Source organism: Neolamprologus brichardi, chromosome 13 (assembly GCF_056152115.1).
Source record: "Neolamprologus brichardi isolate AB-2024 chromosome 13, ASM5615211v1, whole genome shotgun sequence".
In the NCBI taxonomy this organism is placed as follows: Eukaryota; Metazoa; Chordata; class Actinopteri; order Cichliformes; family Cichlidae; genus Neolamprologus; species Neolamprologus brichardi.
Window position 1 is genome coordinate 20,544,373 of NC_142116.1, and position 15,152 is coordinate 20,559,524.

At 43.5% G+C, this 15,152-nt stretch overlaps 3 protein-coding genes across 3 annotated transcripts; 1 reads left to right on the top strand and 2 right to left on the bottom strand.

Moving 5' to 3' along the window:
* Positions 1-4,190: 4,190 nt before the first annotated feature.
* LOC148099955 (uncharacterized) lies at positions 4,191-6,616 on the bottom strand. The gene is made up of 2 exons (XM_087849739.1): positions 5,835-6,616; positions 4,191-4,875 (listed from the first exon to the last, which is right to left on the bottom strand). Exons 1-2 carry the CDS (start codon positions 6,614-6,616, stop codon positions 4,191-4,193), a joined length of 1,467 nt encoding a protein of 488 aa, XP_087705865.1.
* A 2,610-nt stretch (positions 6,617-9,226) lies between these two features.
* Positions 9,227-10,106, top strand: LOC148099956 (filamin-A-like). The gene is made up of 4 exons (XM_087849741.1): positions 9,227-9,400; positions 9,504-9,606; positions 9,641-9,736; positions 9,937-10,106. The coding sequence occupies exons 1-4, from the start codon at positions 9,356-9,358 to the stop codon at positions 10,104-10,106; spliced, it is 414 nt and encodes a 137-aa protein (XP_087705867.1). The 5' UTR covers positions 9,227-9,355.
* A 1,081-nt stretch (positions 10,107-11,187) lies between these two features.
* On the bottom strand, positions 11,188-12,921 carry LOC148099957 (collagen alpha-1(XX) chain-like). Its single transcript, XM_087849740.1, has 3 exons — positions 12,813-12,921; positions 11,516-11,661; positions 11,188-11,370 (listed from the first exon to the last, which is right to left on the bottom strand). The coding sequence occupies exons 1-3, from the start codon at positions 12,919-12,921 to the stop codon at positions 11,188-11,190; spliced, it is 438 nt and encodes a 145-aa protein (XP_087705866.1).
* Between the last annotated feature and the right edge of the window lie 2,231 nt (positions 12,922-15,152).

Consider the following 15,152-nt stretch of genomic DNA (forward strand, 5'->3'; position numbering starts at 1 on the left):
AGTTGGTTTCTTCACCGGATTGAGACGAAGGGCCCTGGAGGCTTTCCCCCCCCTTTGTACCCGGTCTTCCTGCCACTTACTCCGAGCTGGCCTGGATGTGTGTCACCTTTTTGCAGTGGCTTTGGTGTATCCAGGTGGGTCATTCTGCGATTTTCACAGCTGTTGGTGTTGTCAGCAGAGCCTGGTATGGTCCGTCCCACCGTGGCTTCGACCAGCACTTCCTCTTTATGACCTTTATCAGCACCCAGTCCCCTGGCTTCAGACGTTCTTCCTGTACAGAAACAGAATCATCTGGCAGATTATTTGCACTCATGACTTCTTTGCTTTTAAGCATTTTAAGCATCCAGTCTGCTAGTGTGTTTTCTTCTGCTGCTTTATCATTATCATTACAGAACACTGGAACTCTAAATGGCCTGCCATATATTATTTCAAAAGGCGTAAGGCCATTATCAGTTGGCGTGATCCTCATATACATTTTCACTAGCTCAATGCAGTCTACCCATGTTCTGCCTGTTTCCTCCATTGTTTTCCTGAGTCTCAGCTTTACTGTGCCATTAGTCCTTTCAACCAGCCCTGCACTTTGTGGGTGGTATGAGCAGTGGTTTTTCAGCGTTATCCCCAGATGTTGTGACATTTTCTCAATTACTTCATTCACAAAATGAGGACCATTGTCACTGTAAATAGTTTGGGGGATCCCATGCTCTGGGATCACATTTTTGCATATCGCTTTAGCCACTGAAATAGCATCTGCTTTCTTAGTGGGGACAATTTGAGAACGGGCACACAATTACCAGGCAGTACCTGTAGGTGTTACAGTTAGACAACTCAATGAAATCCATATGGATTACTTCAAATGGGTAGCTGGGTCTGGGAAACCTTCCTCTTTTAGGTCTGAGGTTCCCCTGAGCATTATGTTTACAACATATCAAACATGCTTTACAAAAATGTTTTGAATAAGCATTGAATCCCAGTGTGAAAAACTGCCGTTCGACAGCTGCTAACATCCCGGCTGTTGAGACGTGGCAAAGCCCATGGCTCAAAATTGCAGCAGTCCTATATAAGTTTTTAGGCAATATAGGTTTATCACAAAGATAGTAGACATCACCTCGCAGGCTTGCTCCTTTAGTGAGCCACAGCTGCTTCTCAGCTGGAGGTGAGTGTGACTGCATGTCTGCTAGCACATCATGTGTGATGGGCATAGTTTGCTCCTGAGACACCAGAATATGAACCCCATGTGTTCCAAGGGCCGCTTCCTTTGCAATTTTATCTGCAAAGGCGTTGCCTAGTACAATGGGGTCAGTGCCACGTGTGTGTGCTGCACATTTACAAACCGCAACTTTACTAGGCAGTAAGACTGCTTTCAACAGGGCCTGCAAAAGTGTCGCATGCTCCACAGGTTTCCCTGTTGATGTTGTCATGCCTCGTCTTGACCACTGAGTGGCAAAGAAATGAAGTGTAGCATATGCATACTGACTGTCTGTATATATAGTCACTACCTGCCCCTCAGCTGCTTTGCAGGCTTCCGTCAGAGCCACTATCTCAGCTGCTTGGGCAGACATGGAATGTGATAACTGCCCAGCACAGATGACCTGCACATCATCCACAACAGCAAAGCCCGTTTTAGTCTTTCCCTCTGCTGTTTTAAAACTGGAACCATCAACAAACCAAACCTTGCCCTCAGTGAGTGGTATGTCCGTTAAATCACTTCTAGGTTTACACTGTGTTTCTACATGCTCACTACACACATGTGGTGTACCCTCCTCTTCTGTGGGCAACAGTGTAGAGGGATTCAAAGTTGTACACCGCTTAATAGTTATGTGTGGCTGGGAGAGCAACAGTGACATTAAAGATAAGTGTCTTGCAGGTGACAAGAATGTCATTTTAGTCTGCAGCAATAAAACATCCACCTCATGTGGAACTAGCAGGGTCAAAGGGTGAAACAAAACAATTTCACCAGAACACTTTACGGCTTCAGCGGCTGCACACACAGATCGCACACAGTGAGGTAAGGCACAAGCCACTGGATCCAGCCTCTTAGAATAATAAGCTACTGGCTTCATTCCACCTCCACATTCTTGTGCTAACATGGATGTCATAAAATGCCCTTTACAGTCAACAGTTTGAACAAAAGGCTTGTTATAATCTGGAAGTCCTAGAACCGATGCTCCTGTCAGCATCTGTTTCAGCATGCACAGAGCTTGCTCCCCCTCAGGGGTCCAACTTAAACTTTCTGACATAGCTAAAGGTTTACTGTACATCATATCTAATAATGGCTGCGCAATTTCAGAGTAATGGGGCATCCACGATCGACAGAAATTTAGCAACCCTAGGAATTGCATCATGTGTTTCTTTGTCACTGGCCTAGGTGCTGCCAAGATAGCTGTTTTCCTCTCTGGGTGTATGCTTTTCCCTGCTGCACTAAGCAGATGTCCTAAAAATTTCACTTCTGTCTTCACCCACTGTAGCTTTGAAAGTGAGGCCTTGTTACCTGTCTCGGCTAAGTGAGTCAGCAATGCCAATGATATGTCTTTACAGTTCTTCTCTGAATTGGATGCAATTAAAATGTCATCGACATATACCAACATCTGTGAATGTGATGGAATCACAAAATCAGACAGACAATTTGTAATATTCTGTGTGAAAATTGTAGGACTGTCACAAAAACCTTGCGGCAATCTGGTGTATGTGTATTTTTTGCCTTGATACGTGAAACCAAACCAGCCTTGTGAATTCTCATGTACTGGTATGGAAAAGAAAGCATTACTTAAATCTACCACAGTGAAGTGTGTCTTGTCTGGCTTAAGCTGATTTAACAAGGTGTGGGGGTCGGGGACGCATGGAGCTATACTCTCCACTGCCTGATTTACAGCTCTTAAATCTTGAATCATGTGCCACGACTGTGAATCAGCCTTTCTAACTGGGAAGATGGGTGTGTTACACACTGCTTGTGGAGCTTCAACTAGTATCCCTGCTTTAATCATATCCTCTATTACTGGTTTAATGCCTTCCACTGCATCAGGCTTCAAGGGATATTGTTTCACTCTTGGCCTAAAAGACGTTTTGGGCTTTATTACTACTGGACTCGCTGTTGTTATTAGCCCCACATCAGTCTTCCCAGTAGACCAGAGCTTCTCTGGGACCTGTTTAAGCTCCGGGTGATCTTTGACATCTACAACATATCATTCTGCTGTGTCATTCTCACTCCCCTTTAAATGTGTTTGTGGTGTAGCATGTGTCACCCATCCCAGCTTTTTACGAAAGATGCTGTGCTGCATGTCTGTCTCCCAACCCCCTCCAGCTTGCTGCCACATTCCAACACTCTCCCCCTGTCTCACCAAAGATGTTAAGTCTGTCCACTCAGTTGTGCCACTCTTTGTCAGTGAAATATGTGGTGTTTGCCCTGTAAAAAGTTGTTGTGCAGCTTCAGAAAGGATCACACTACATCCAGCCATGGTTTCACCATCAGTATATATTGCCTTTATGGTGATTCTCTGTGGCCCTAATTTCAGCACTTTATCTGTGTAGGCCTCATCAGGCCCAGGCATGGTCTTAAATCTCAGTGTGACATGCAAGTCTTCTGGTGGCTGTATGTCATGGTTAGTTGTCAACATTTCCTCAGCTGCAGCTAACAGTTTACAGTTTATTTGATCAGGTCTGGAGGCCGACAGGTCAAGTGTCCAGTAACAATGCAAATCCCCACTGTCCTGATGAACCATTGTCTCAGCAGTTTCACCTTTTCCTGCAGCTATCATCCCAATGGATGTTGGAATTATTGAAATTCCAAGTTTCATCATCATATCTCTTCCCAAGAGGTTCACAGGACAAGTTGGGCACATTACAACTGAACCCTGAGCTGCCTCTCCTGTGGTAGAATCTCTAATCCACACTGGTTTAGAGATTCTATGCTGATTTAACTGACCATTTGCAGACTTCACATAAATTGTGCCATTTGAAGGATCAACTCCTGACACATGATCTTTTAAAACAGTCTTATCTGCACCTGAATCACACAGAAATTGAACAGTTTTGCCTTGCACAGTTAACATGCGAACTGGTTTTACTTCTTTTCCTGACAGATTTAACAATACTTCAGTCAAATCTAGAGTCTGAAACACAGGCTGTTGTAGATTCTGGCAAGCTAAGGGATCGTTTGTACATGTATGTGTGTTAGCAGTGTCAACAGGTGCTAGTCATTTATTATATGATGGATTTTGTGAATACGGCTGTCTATACTCCTCAGGTTTGTTCTCGGGGCATTCTCTGGCAAAGTGGCCCCTCTCCCCGCATTGATAACACCTCTCATCTCTTCTACGGTTATCCTGGGGTCGCCATGGGCCTCTACCTCTCCTACTCCTGCCTCTGTTTTGCCCTCTTCCAGCCTGTCCCTGAAACAAAATTTCACCTGCTAAAAAAGCAGCGGCCTCAGAGCTTTGTGACTTCTTTTTTTTATTTTTAATGACTTCCTGTGCATGGCGGGCCCAGTTCATGCATTCAACGGACCCGTCAGTGTTATGACTAACATTTTGTTTTCTGATGAAATCAGCAATGGGTGAATGAAAGCCATTCATCAAAGCATGTTTTAACTGTTGCTGATATGGGCTGGCCTTCTCTGCACTCTCTTCAAGGCCGCTATGTTCTTTGAAAACTTCCTCTAATCTCGCCCTGAACTCATGAACATCCTCTCCTGCTTTCTGAATGCATTGGGCGATTTTGTTGTAATCTACAGAAGCTTTAAAGGTATTTCTAAGACGCTCATAAACCCCATCAACTTGGCCTCTTAAATTTGCATGGCCATAGGGTAGGACGGTATTACCATCCCTCCCTGTGTAGGTGCCTCGCACCCGAGCCCAGTTATATGTGAGACACTTTCTAAAATAGAGGGGGAGGAGGTGGAGGTGGTCAACAAGTACAAGTACCTCGGGCTGTGGGTGGACAATAAACTGGACAATAAACTGGACTGGTCATGCAACACAGAGCACCTGTACAAAAAAGCCCAAAGCCGACTGTACTTCCTCAGGAGGCTGAGGTCTTTTAACATCTGCAGGAAGCTCCTGAGGATGTTTTACCAGTCGGTGGTTGCTGGAGTACTTTTCTATGCTGTGGTGTGCTGGGGGAGCAGCACAGCAAAGAAGGACTCATCCAGGCTGGAAAAACTGATCAGGAAGGCTGGCTCTGTGGTTGGCATGAAGCTGGACACTCTGGTGACAGTGGCAGAGAAAAGGACACTAAAGAAACTGCTGGATATTATGGACAATGCTGGGCATCCTCTGCACACGGCCATAAACAACCAGAAGAGTCTGTTCAGTGACAGGTTGCTTCTCCCAAAGACAAGAACCAACAGACTTAAAAACTCCTTTGTCCCACACGCCATCAGACTGTTTAACTCCTCTCTGGAGGGGAGAGGGAGGGGAAACAGGAGGACAAAGGAGGGGGGAACAACTAAGCTGTAGTGTCTCTCCACTTCACTGTGTAATACCTTTGTGCAATACTTTTTGTTAACAATCATACTTGAAATGTGCAATTCACTTGTATTTTTATTTTTATTTTTATTCCTATTTATTCTATTTATCCCCTTTGTATATTTTATCTATATATGTCTTTGTATTTATATATGTGTGTGTGTGTGTGTGTGTGTGTGTGTGTGTGTATGTATATATATATGTATATGTATATATATATATATATATATATATATATATATATATATATATATATATATATATATATATATATATAAAATATTCTTGACTCTGTAACTTCTGTCGGTGCTGTGCTTTTTGGAAAACAAATTTCCCAGAGGAACCTACCCGAGGGATTAATAAAGTTCTATAAAAGTGGCTTCTGTTTCCTGACCATTTAAGCGGTACGAGGAGCAGAGTTGCTTGTGTCGGGCGATAAATTCATTAACATTAGTCAACGGGTTTCCTAAATCTTTACATGCCTCTGAACATTCAGATTCAGTCCATGGCCTGTAAACACAAATAACACGGCTTTGGTCATTTTCAACACCAAAATGAGGATTCGCAACCTCTACCATGGGAAAGGTATCATGGATAGGGTAGACAGGCATACCAGCTGCACTCGCCTCATCCCTCTTAGTTTTGGATCTAGTTCCATAAGGGCTTAAATATTTTGCTGCGGCATCCCCAAACTCCTGCCGTACTCTATCCTCCTCCTCTCTCTCTCTCTTCTCCTGCTCCTGCTTTTCTTCCTCCTCTCTGGCCTCTCTCTCCCTCTCTAATGCTGCTCTACGCTGTTGGTCCCTTAACGTCAGTACCACTGAAGTAGACCGCACCGTCTCATCTTCAGGTTTCACAGCTAATGCCTGCAAAGCTGCTCTCTTCACGTTCGCTGCCTCCTGTCTTTTCTGCGCCTGCTCTAACCACAGTTTAGCGGACGCCAGTTGTAACTCTCTCTCCTGTTTCAATTTCCCTTTTGCACAAGCTGCCTTTACTGTCAACTGGTCTACTAACATTTGACATTGTCCTACAACCAATTTACCTTCAAAATCATATTTTTTGCGCCAATGTCCTAAATACTTTGCGCTGCCGGGAGCGAATTTCATCATAAACTTCTCGTCACGCTCTGACACACTCTTGGTTGCTTGGGAACCCATAATAACAACAGCTGGTGGCGTCACAGACCACGTGTTCTGCTCCGCACGCACTCACACAAACACACTCACACAACAACAACAACGACAACACAAAATAGGCCTACTCCGGACTTGCACCGGACTGCTCGGGACACCAACCCAATCTTTCGGGACCCTAACCCAGTTCTGGGACCCTCACCCAATTCTGGGACCCTCACCCAGTTCTGGGACTCTCACCCAGTTCTGGGACCCTCACCCAGTTCTGGGACTCTCACCCAGTTCTGGGACCCTAACCCAGTCGCGCGACAAAGCCCAATAAAGGGACGCTCGGGACACAAACCCAGGGCGATTTCTCGGGACAAAAACCCAATTCCGCGGTTATAAAATCACTCTCCAACTTACTTGATGTTGCTCATTGCGTGTAGCATCAGTCCCGAATCCCGTCAATCGTCATCCATCGAGGAGAAAAAAACAGACGGCTAATCCACCGGCCCGATGACGAATTCTCACGCCCCGGGACTTTGCTGCAGGACCTCTATAAGTCCTGGCTGACGTCAGTCTGTCGGCGTGTCTCTTTTCCCTTCGGTGAATGTCGACTCCAGGGATCCGGCTCTCGAAGGACCAATTAATGATAGGTTTGTAGCATGAACCTATTCGCTGGAACGTTAAGGACAATTTGCTACACAGCAAAAAGCAAGACACAAGGCACCAAAGTTCTTTGTGTTACTCATGCATGAGGGAGACCTGCCTGGAGCCAAGTGTCGTTCCACCACTTGACCTCCGTCAGACTCTCAGCCAGGTTCCCCATAGCACTCCTTTTATTGTGGTTACATGAATATGCATAGGGTCATTAACATATAACATCTTACATAGGTAAACATGTGAACAAAGAATACTGTGTGTGTGTGTGTGTGTGTGTGTGTGTGGGGGGGGGGGGGGGGGGGGGGGGGGGGGGGGGGAGTCATAAATGACTTCCCTAAACCTACTGGTCTGGAAAGTCCAGCAGTTCATCTAAACAAAAGGCACTCAGACGAAAACAGACATAGCTACGTTTATCCTACCGTAAAACAATAAAACAAGGTACGACCTCTTCCCATGCTCCCAGGATGTAGGTGTGGATTCCAGAACAATCTGGAATGCACACCAAGCCTTTGCAGCCTGCTAAAGATCCCACATCCTATCACTACACAATTGATTATACATCTCTAAGCATATATGGTTAAATATTTCCTAATACAAATGACAATAATAAAATCTAAACCCATCACTTTTCATGGCTGAAAGCTCTCCTGTAGAGGCTAAGCCTAGGCTTGAAGCCACTGGGGTGTTCGTTGGCGGGGGTGACGCGATGTCACTGGTATGCATGAACTTGTTAAACTTGATACAGTCCAATAACTCCAGCCTTACTCATCTTGTCCTTCAGATTCTTTATTTCCAGGATTGAACATAGCAGCACAGCGGTCACAAACTGTTTGCTTCCTCCCGATCAACAACACACCTGCCGCTAATTACGCGTGCCTACCTTAAATATCTTCACAAACTCAAAATGTGACCCCTAGCACCAAACGCTTGCTGCAGTTCTTGGTGTCAGAGGTGACACACAAGGTATCGGGTTTTCGGTGCAATTACTTTTTCATATAGGACCAAGTATGTTTGGATAGCTTTTTCCCCTTGAAAACTGCCGTTTAATATTAGACATTCTTGTCTAATATTAAAAATGGATTGATCTGAAACGTGTAAGTGTGACAAATATGGAATAAGATACGAAATCAGAAAGGAGGCAAATATTTTTTCACAGCGCTATAGTCTGTAAATGATCTTTTGGCTATAGTAGATCTTTGACTTGTTCCTTTGTTAATTGTTTGTTTAAAATAGTTTTCTCTAGGTTAAGGCGTACGGTCCAGGCCTTCAGAGCAGTGGTCTGGCCGTTGGAAAACCCACTGAATTCACAGTTGATGCCAAGCAAGGAGGAAAAGCTCCTCTGAAAATTATAGCCCAGGTATATCTGGCTTTGTATATGATCACAAATATGTTAAATATATTGTATGTACCGTATTTTTCGGATTATGAGTCGCACTTAAAATCCTTTAATTATCTCAAAAATCGACAGTGCGCCTTATGTATGAATTCTGGTTGTGCTTACTGACCATGAACCGATTTTATGTAATACACGGCGCTCAAAAATCTGTCAAAAAAGGTTTTAGTACGACTTTGGTAAGCCACGAAGTCGCACCGCTTGATGGATTGTCGGAGCATTACGGCTACGTAGTCAGGAGCCTCGCGGATACGTACTGTGCTTCAACATAATATTACTGTATTGTGTGTGGATAATGACCCCAAAATGCCACCTGTTAAGAGACATGCTGACGAAGCAGATTTCAAAGTCAAGGCTGTCGGTCACGCAGTAGAACATGAGAATAGAGCAGCTGCGAGAGATTTCAACATCAATGAATCAATGGTACGGAAGTGGAGGAAGCAAGAAGAAAGAGTTGAGTAAAGTTTGACTTATCTTATCTGGCTGTTTTGTTTCGCTTAATGCGTTTTATAGTCCAGTGCGCCTCGTGTATGAAACCAGACCTGTTCATCAACAGTGCGCCTTATGGTCCGAAAAATACGCTGTGTTAAATCTGATTGAACTATAATCCCTCGTCTTCTGCACAGGATGGTGAAGTCAATTCTGTGGATGTCCAGGTTAAGGATAATAGCAACAGCACATACACCTGCACCCACACCCCACGTAAGCCTGTGAAGCACATTGTGATGGTCTCCAGGGGAGACGTTAACATCCCTGAGAGTCCATTCAGGGTGAGTATGCACTCACACACTCTCTCACTTTCACTCTGGCATGCAAGGTTTGCCTTTTCTTCTCACTGAAAAGTCTCTTGAGTTTTGGTGTTTGTGCCCACAGATGAATATCGGAGCAGGCTGTCATCCAAACAAGGTGAAGGTCTCTGACCCTGCAGTGGCAAAGACGGGCCTCAAAGCCTTCCAGCCAACATACTTCACTGAAGGTGGGCTCTGCTGCAGATCTTCCACTGGACATAGGAGAGCTTGACCTCAGCCAGCTGACAGCCCCTCTTACAACACCCTCAGGCCCAGAGGAGCCCTGCCTGCTGAAGATGCTGCGTAACGCTCACATTGGTGAGCGTCCGTCTGATAAGTGAGAAGCTTGCTAAACAGTGAGACTCATCAGAATCCAAATACTTTATTAACCCCTAAGTAAAAGACAGAGGGGGAAAGTAATAAAAGTTCAAGCGTGGAGAAAGAAGCAGGAGCAACTGAAACGGGCTGCATGCACACACAAGAATAAGCGTTGTTAACATCTGTTTTGTCTGTCTTAGGAATCTCGTTTGTTCCCAGAGAGATTGGTGAGAACCTTCTTAACATCAAGAAGAACGGCCGTCATGTTCCCAGCAGCCCAATTGCTGTTATGAGCAAGCAGTCAGGGATTGGTGATGTGAGCCGTGTGAGTGGACCGTGGCTGACCGAGGCCAGGACTTTTCAGCCTTGAGAGTTCATCATTGATGCAGGTATATGCTCAGTGAAAGCTTAGATACTGTGATATTTTTCTTTTTAAACATTCAAATAGAATATTTGTCAGTCTCATCTTGTTATATTAGGCTTCATCTGCTTGAGCCTTTCCACTGAAGGACCCAGTTAAGTGGGCATTAACACTGAGGACCAGGAGGATGGCTGGTGACACAATGTGTTGCTTTTTGAGGTCTTTTAGCCTGTTTCACTTTGTCAGACAGGTTCTATTTCACTGATTTCTTGATTCACAAGTCTGCAATTAATCAGGCCTGAGTGTGTTTAGTAACACTGAACTGAGGTTTCCAAAATTGGTTAATCACAGTTAACTCGTGATTTAACAAGAGGGGCAATTTGTTTTTACACAGGACCAGGGAGGTTTGGATCATCTTTCTCCCTAATCTATGAAATCATCATTTAAAAACTGCATTTTGTATTAACTTGTCTTATCTGTGTCTAATATTAAAATGAGTTTGATGATCTGAAACATGTAAGTGTGATAAATATGCAAACCACTAGGAAATCAGGAAGGGGGCAAACACCTTTTCACATCACTGTAGACGTGATTACAGAATACCTTTTACATCCTGGATTACAATAGGATATCCATCAACGGCAGATACTGGTCTCCATGACACACAGATACTGGAGTGGTCTGACCTGACCACACTCGCACTGCTTACCCACAAAGTGTCTAGAGAGACAGAAAAAAGCCAGAAAACAAACAAAAAACACAAAGCCAAAGAATGTCATCTGCACACTAGCATGGACAATAAACACAGACACAGTGCACCCAGTAATTTTTGAACTTCCAACCAAGTATCAAGAGCAGTACTGTCATTGTACCGGTACTGGCTGCTGTCTCATTGTTCAGAGAGCCCATCATTATGCAGAGAAAGGAATCTGTGTCTCTGGACCAAAATGACTGTACGTGTAGTGCTGTAGAAACAATACTGCCCAAAAACCTTGATGTTTCTATATGTGGAAACCTTCAAGTATGCATGTCCTCCTGTAAGGGTAAAGTAATGGGACATTTGCACTTTTTGCATGTAAGCCTGTTGGTCTTAACTGGAAGTTGCACTTGAGCTGTCTTGGCATCTTTCCTTGTTTGACTCACCAGTTTTGCCCTGAGCTGAATCGCTGCCTCCTTCTCTGTTGTGGTACTCAGCGGTGACTAACATGTTGTAACGTGTATCTGGCTGCAATGACTCCAGCATCACCTGCTTCTCTCCACCAGGGACCAGCACCTGCAGACAACAAACAACACTATCATCCCAACACAGTCAGAACTCATTTAAAGTTTTGGGACTTATGGAATTTCTGGAATTCTGACACATGACAGCCGGCTGAAGGCCAGAAGAGGTGAAGATGTAATGACTACGACCCACTCACAGTGTGATCCTGGCTATCAGCTCCAGTTAAAGCCATGTAGGACATGTGATACTGGAGGACATGAGCATTGGGAGGTACCCAGCTGATCACCATGCTGACGGCAGTCTCATCAGAAACCGTGAGGCTGGTTGGGCCTCCACCAGACACTGCAGCAACATCATAGAAGAGATAAAGTACCACAGCTAATGACACTTAACCCTCACTTTGTTCCTTTAAAGGAGGAAATTATTTTGGCAGCAGAGCAAAGTGTTTTTATAGAAAATAAATGTAAAGTATAACAGAGAATTTGATACTTTGATTTGATACTTTAACCTCACTACATTTATTTCATAGCTCAGAGTTCTAGTTATTCAAAGATGAGAATTTAGATGTGAAATTTAACCTTTAAGTGACTAGTACTTTGACAACTGCCATCAATTACACAATGAAGTTCATTTACGTACAGGTTATTGTATTAGTAATGCTATATTGTACATAGAGACAAAATATGACATGAAGGGCTACTGACCACAGAAAAGTAAAAGCTAACTGGGCCTAAAGACTAACGGGAGACAAACAAGCTTTCTGTGATTCTATATGTGTTTTTGTGGTAATCTTGGATATCTTAGGTTGTCTCATTACTGTCATATATGTCCTATCATTAAAACACTGGCTTCTAACAACTAACAGTGTCTCAAAAATAATTTCATAAATAAACAAATAATATGGATGCATGACTCAAATGCATGACTTTTAACTTGTGTATTTTTTAGGCTGAACACTGCTGCTAATGTGACTTAGCACATTAGCATTGACTGTCTGAGAAATTAGTTACCCTAAGGTCAGAAGGAGGAGGCACCTTCACTAGAAGAAAAGAATAATGTGTACGGGAATTTTTTAAAAATGACAAAGCTACATTTTGACATCTTTCATTATTAATAACATTTACAGTACTGTGCAAAAGTCGTGAGCCACACGATGAAGTATTTCTTTGGACATTATCTGGTTTTTCCACTCCTTTTTAGTCCAGTTCTTGTACCTGACCATTTTCTGAGTAATGTTTTTGTTTGTTTGTTTTTTGTTTGTGTAAACACTTTGCACTGACCATTATTGGAGAACTAAAAAGCACCTAAGTCGAGGAATGTGTGTGCACATAACAGAAAACTTGGGAAAGAACCAATTTTAAATCTTTAAGCACTTTGTTACTAGCAGCCTGTCACAAAAACACATTTTGTATAGTGTTTTTTTTTTTTTTATCTTGTGAATAAAATGTATACAAATGTGTGTGATTAATCACAATGTGTTAGTGTGTAATCACCCTGAGACATGCATGCCTGTCTGCTAGCATCAGATCTAAAGCCATTTCTGATTTGGAGATGCAGCCTGCAGATTCTGTCCAGATTATCCCAGCTCTCGTCACTAAACATCCAGTCTTCACTTATCAAATGTGTAAAATTCAAGGCTGGTCCTTAAAAGCTCCCAACAACGCAAAAACTGCATAGCCACACAAGTCCCAGCGTTTCCCACCGCAGCAGCTGTGAAAAGAAAGTGGAGAAAGGATGAATGAGTCTGTGCTTATCGCTCTCCCCCAAGCTGGCGTTGTTCTTGGTAGCCATGACAACGGAGATAGTCCCAGCTTTATAAATAAAGGCCCCAACACCCCAAAAAAGAAAAATACATCGGGATTCCCTGCGCAGACCAGGAATCCCACTAGCAGACCGAAGCTACAGAGAGGATTTGGAGTGAGTGAGAATCGAACTGGTGCCTGTCTGTGCTTCAACCTGCCAGGGGCCGGAAAGTGCTCTGCGCCATCTGCCGGGCTGTAGAATTAGTGCAAATTTGATATATTTGACTTCTCTGTTTTGTTCTCTCTGAATTACTTTTGAAAAGGAAAAATAATAATTTTAATGTGAGGCAAAACATGTATGGTGCTCGGTAAAGATGACACGCCGACCCACTTCTTCTTTTTTTTTTTTTTTTGAGAAAGTTTGTTTTCATATTAAACCAGTGTCAGTGACGTCATTCTACGCGACTACCACAGGTAAAGAAAAGCCTGAATCTGTAGATCTTTTTCTTTTATTTTTTGTTGTCTAAAACACAAGAGATAAAAAAAAAAAACCCACAGGGAAACATAGGAAATAATGTTTTGTGAGGCAATGACTTGTTGGCACAAGAAGAGTGGTCCTTGGTAGCCATGACAACAAGGAGGTCTGTTTGTTTGTGGCAGGTAAAAGAAAAAAAAGAAAGAAAAGAAAAAAGTCAGGGGAAGCCCAGGCTGAACAAGGTTCATCCCTTAGAATTTTCACTCCAAGATCACCTGCCTGGACCTCCCCCTAGCAGGTGAACATACAGAGCCAGGTGAACCGAGGGCTCGAACCCGGGCCTGTATGTTACTAACCTGCTAGCCCGCCACATGTCGCCACATGACGGGCTATGAGAATGGGAAAAATTCTTCTATTTAAAGAACACTACGTGCACATCCCGTGACCAGCCTTTTCCATTAGTTGGAGACCACACATTTTTGCACTCAAATACTCACCAAATTTTACACACTCACACCTGGTTTTTTTTGCCTGCACACCATTTATTTCTCAACAACCACTCCTTTTTCATCTCTGTTACCTTGCCTTTATTACATATTTATTACATCCTCTTAGCTAGCATCAATGACTGGACAAAAGAGCAACACAGTGCTTTTCTCATCATTTCTTTAGTCACGCTCAAGTCATTCACCTCTACGGATTAGCTAAACCAACTTTACAAAACAAGTTTCCCCGAAGAGCCCACTTCTCATCTTAGCTGCCTAGATTTCAGGACCTAGCTAAGGACAGTGGCCACAAACACATTTAACTTACCGAAAAATAGCTGCGGGGCCTCAGTCTGTCTGTGGGGCATAGCTAGACTGGCCATCGGGCATACTGGGTATTTGCCGGGTGGGCCGATGGTAATTTTTCGTTTTAAATGGGCCGATGTTTTGTTGTTGTTGTCTTTTTTTTCTTAACCGTGTAAACAGTGAAAGGTGGCGGATTGGACAGATGCTGGCAGACGTGTAAAAATAACTCAATTGTTTGGTAGTGGCTGTGGTGGAGCTTTCACAGCTTCAGTAAAATTAGCAAGTGGTGGAAGCCAGCAGGTGGATGGGGGAAAGGGGAGGCGGAGGTGGAGAGACCCAAGGCGGCCGCGGGTCCGACTGTCAGGTGAAATGAGCTTCAGGTAAGAAGTTATGACCTGCAGTCTATCTGGGTCAAACCAAGTTTAGGTGTAGTTTATTTTCGTTGTGCTAACTTTTTACAGTCAGTTACAATAACTCGTACTGTGTACTAGCTAGCATGATGGAGTTTCTATACAGTTGGGTGGGTGCTATATGTTACTGGTGAACTTTATTTTATTCATATGGTTAGTTAGTAGAGTTGCCTACCATCCTGTAAAAAACGGAATCCTCTGGTATTCAGAGTTAATATTACATGTTTCGTATTGAGCTGAAAATACACGGATTTGTCCCATACTTCAGCTACAATTTAAAAAAAGACAAAAAGCTGGAGTTATTCTGTGTCTTTACGCTGTCAGCTGCCTCTTCTTCTCTCATTCTCCCCCCTCCCTCTCCTGCTGCTACTTCAATCATGAAACTGATCAATGATCAGCTGATCAGCGTTTCTGC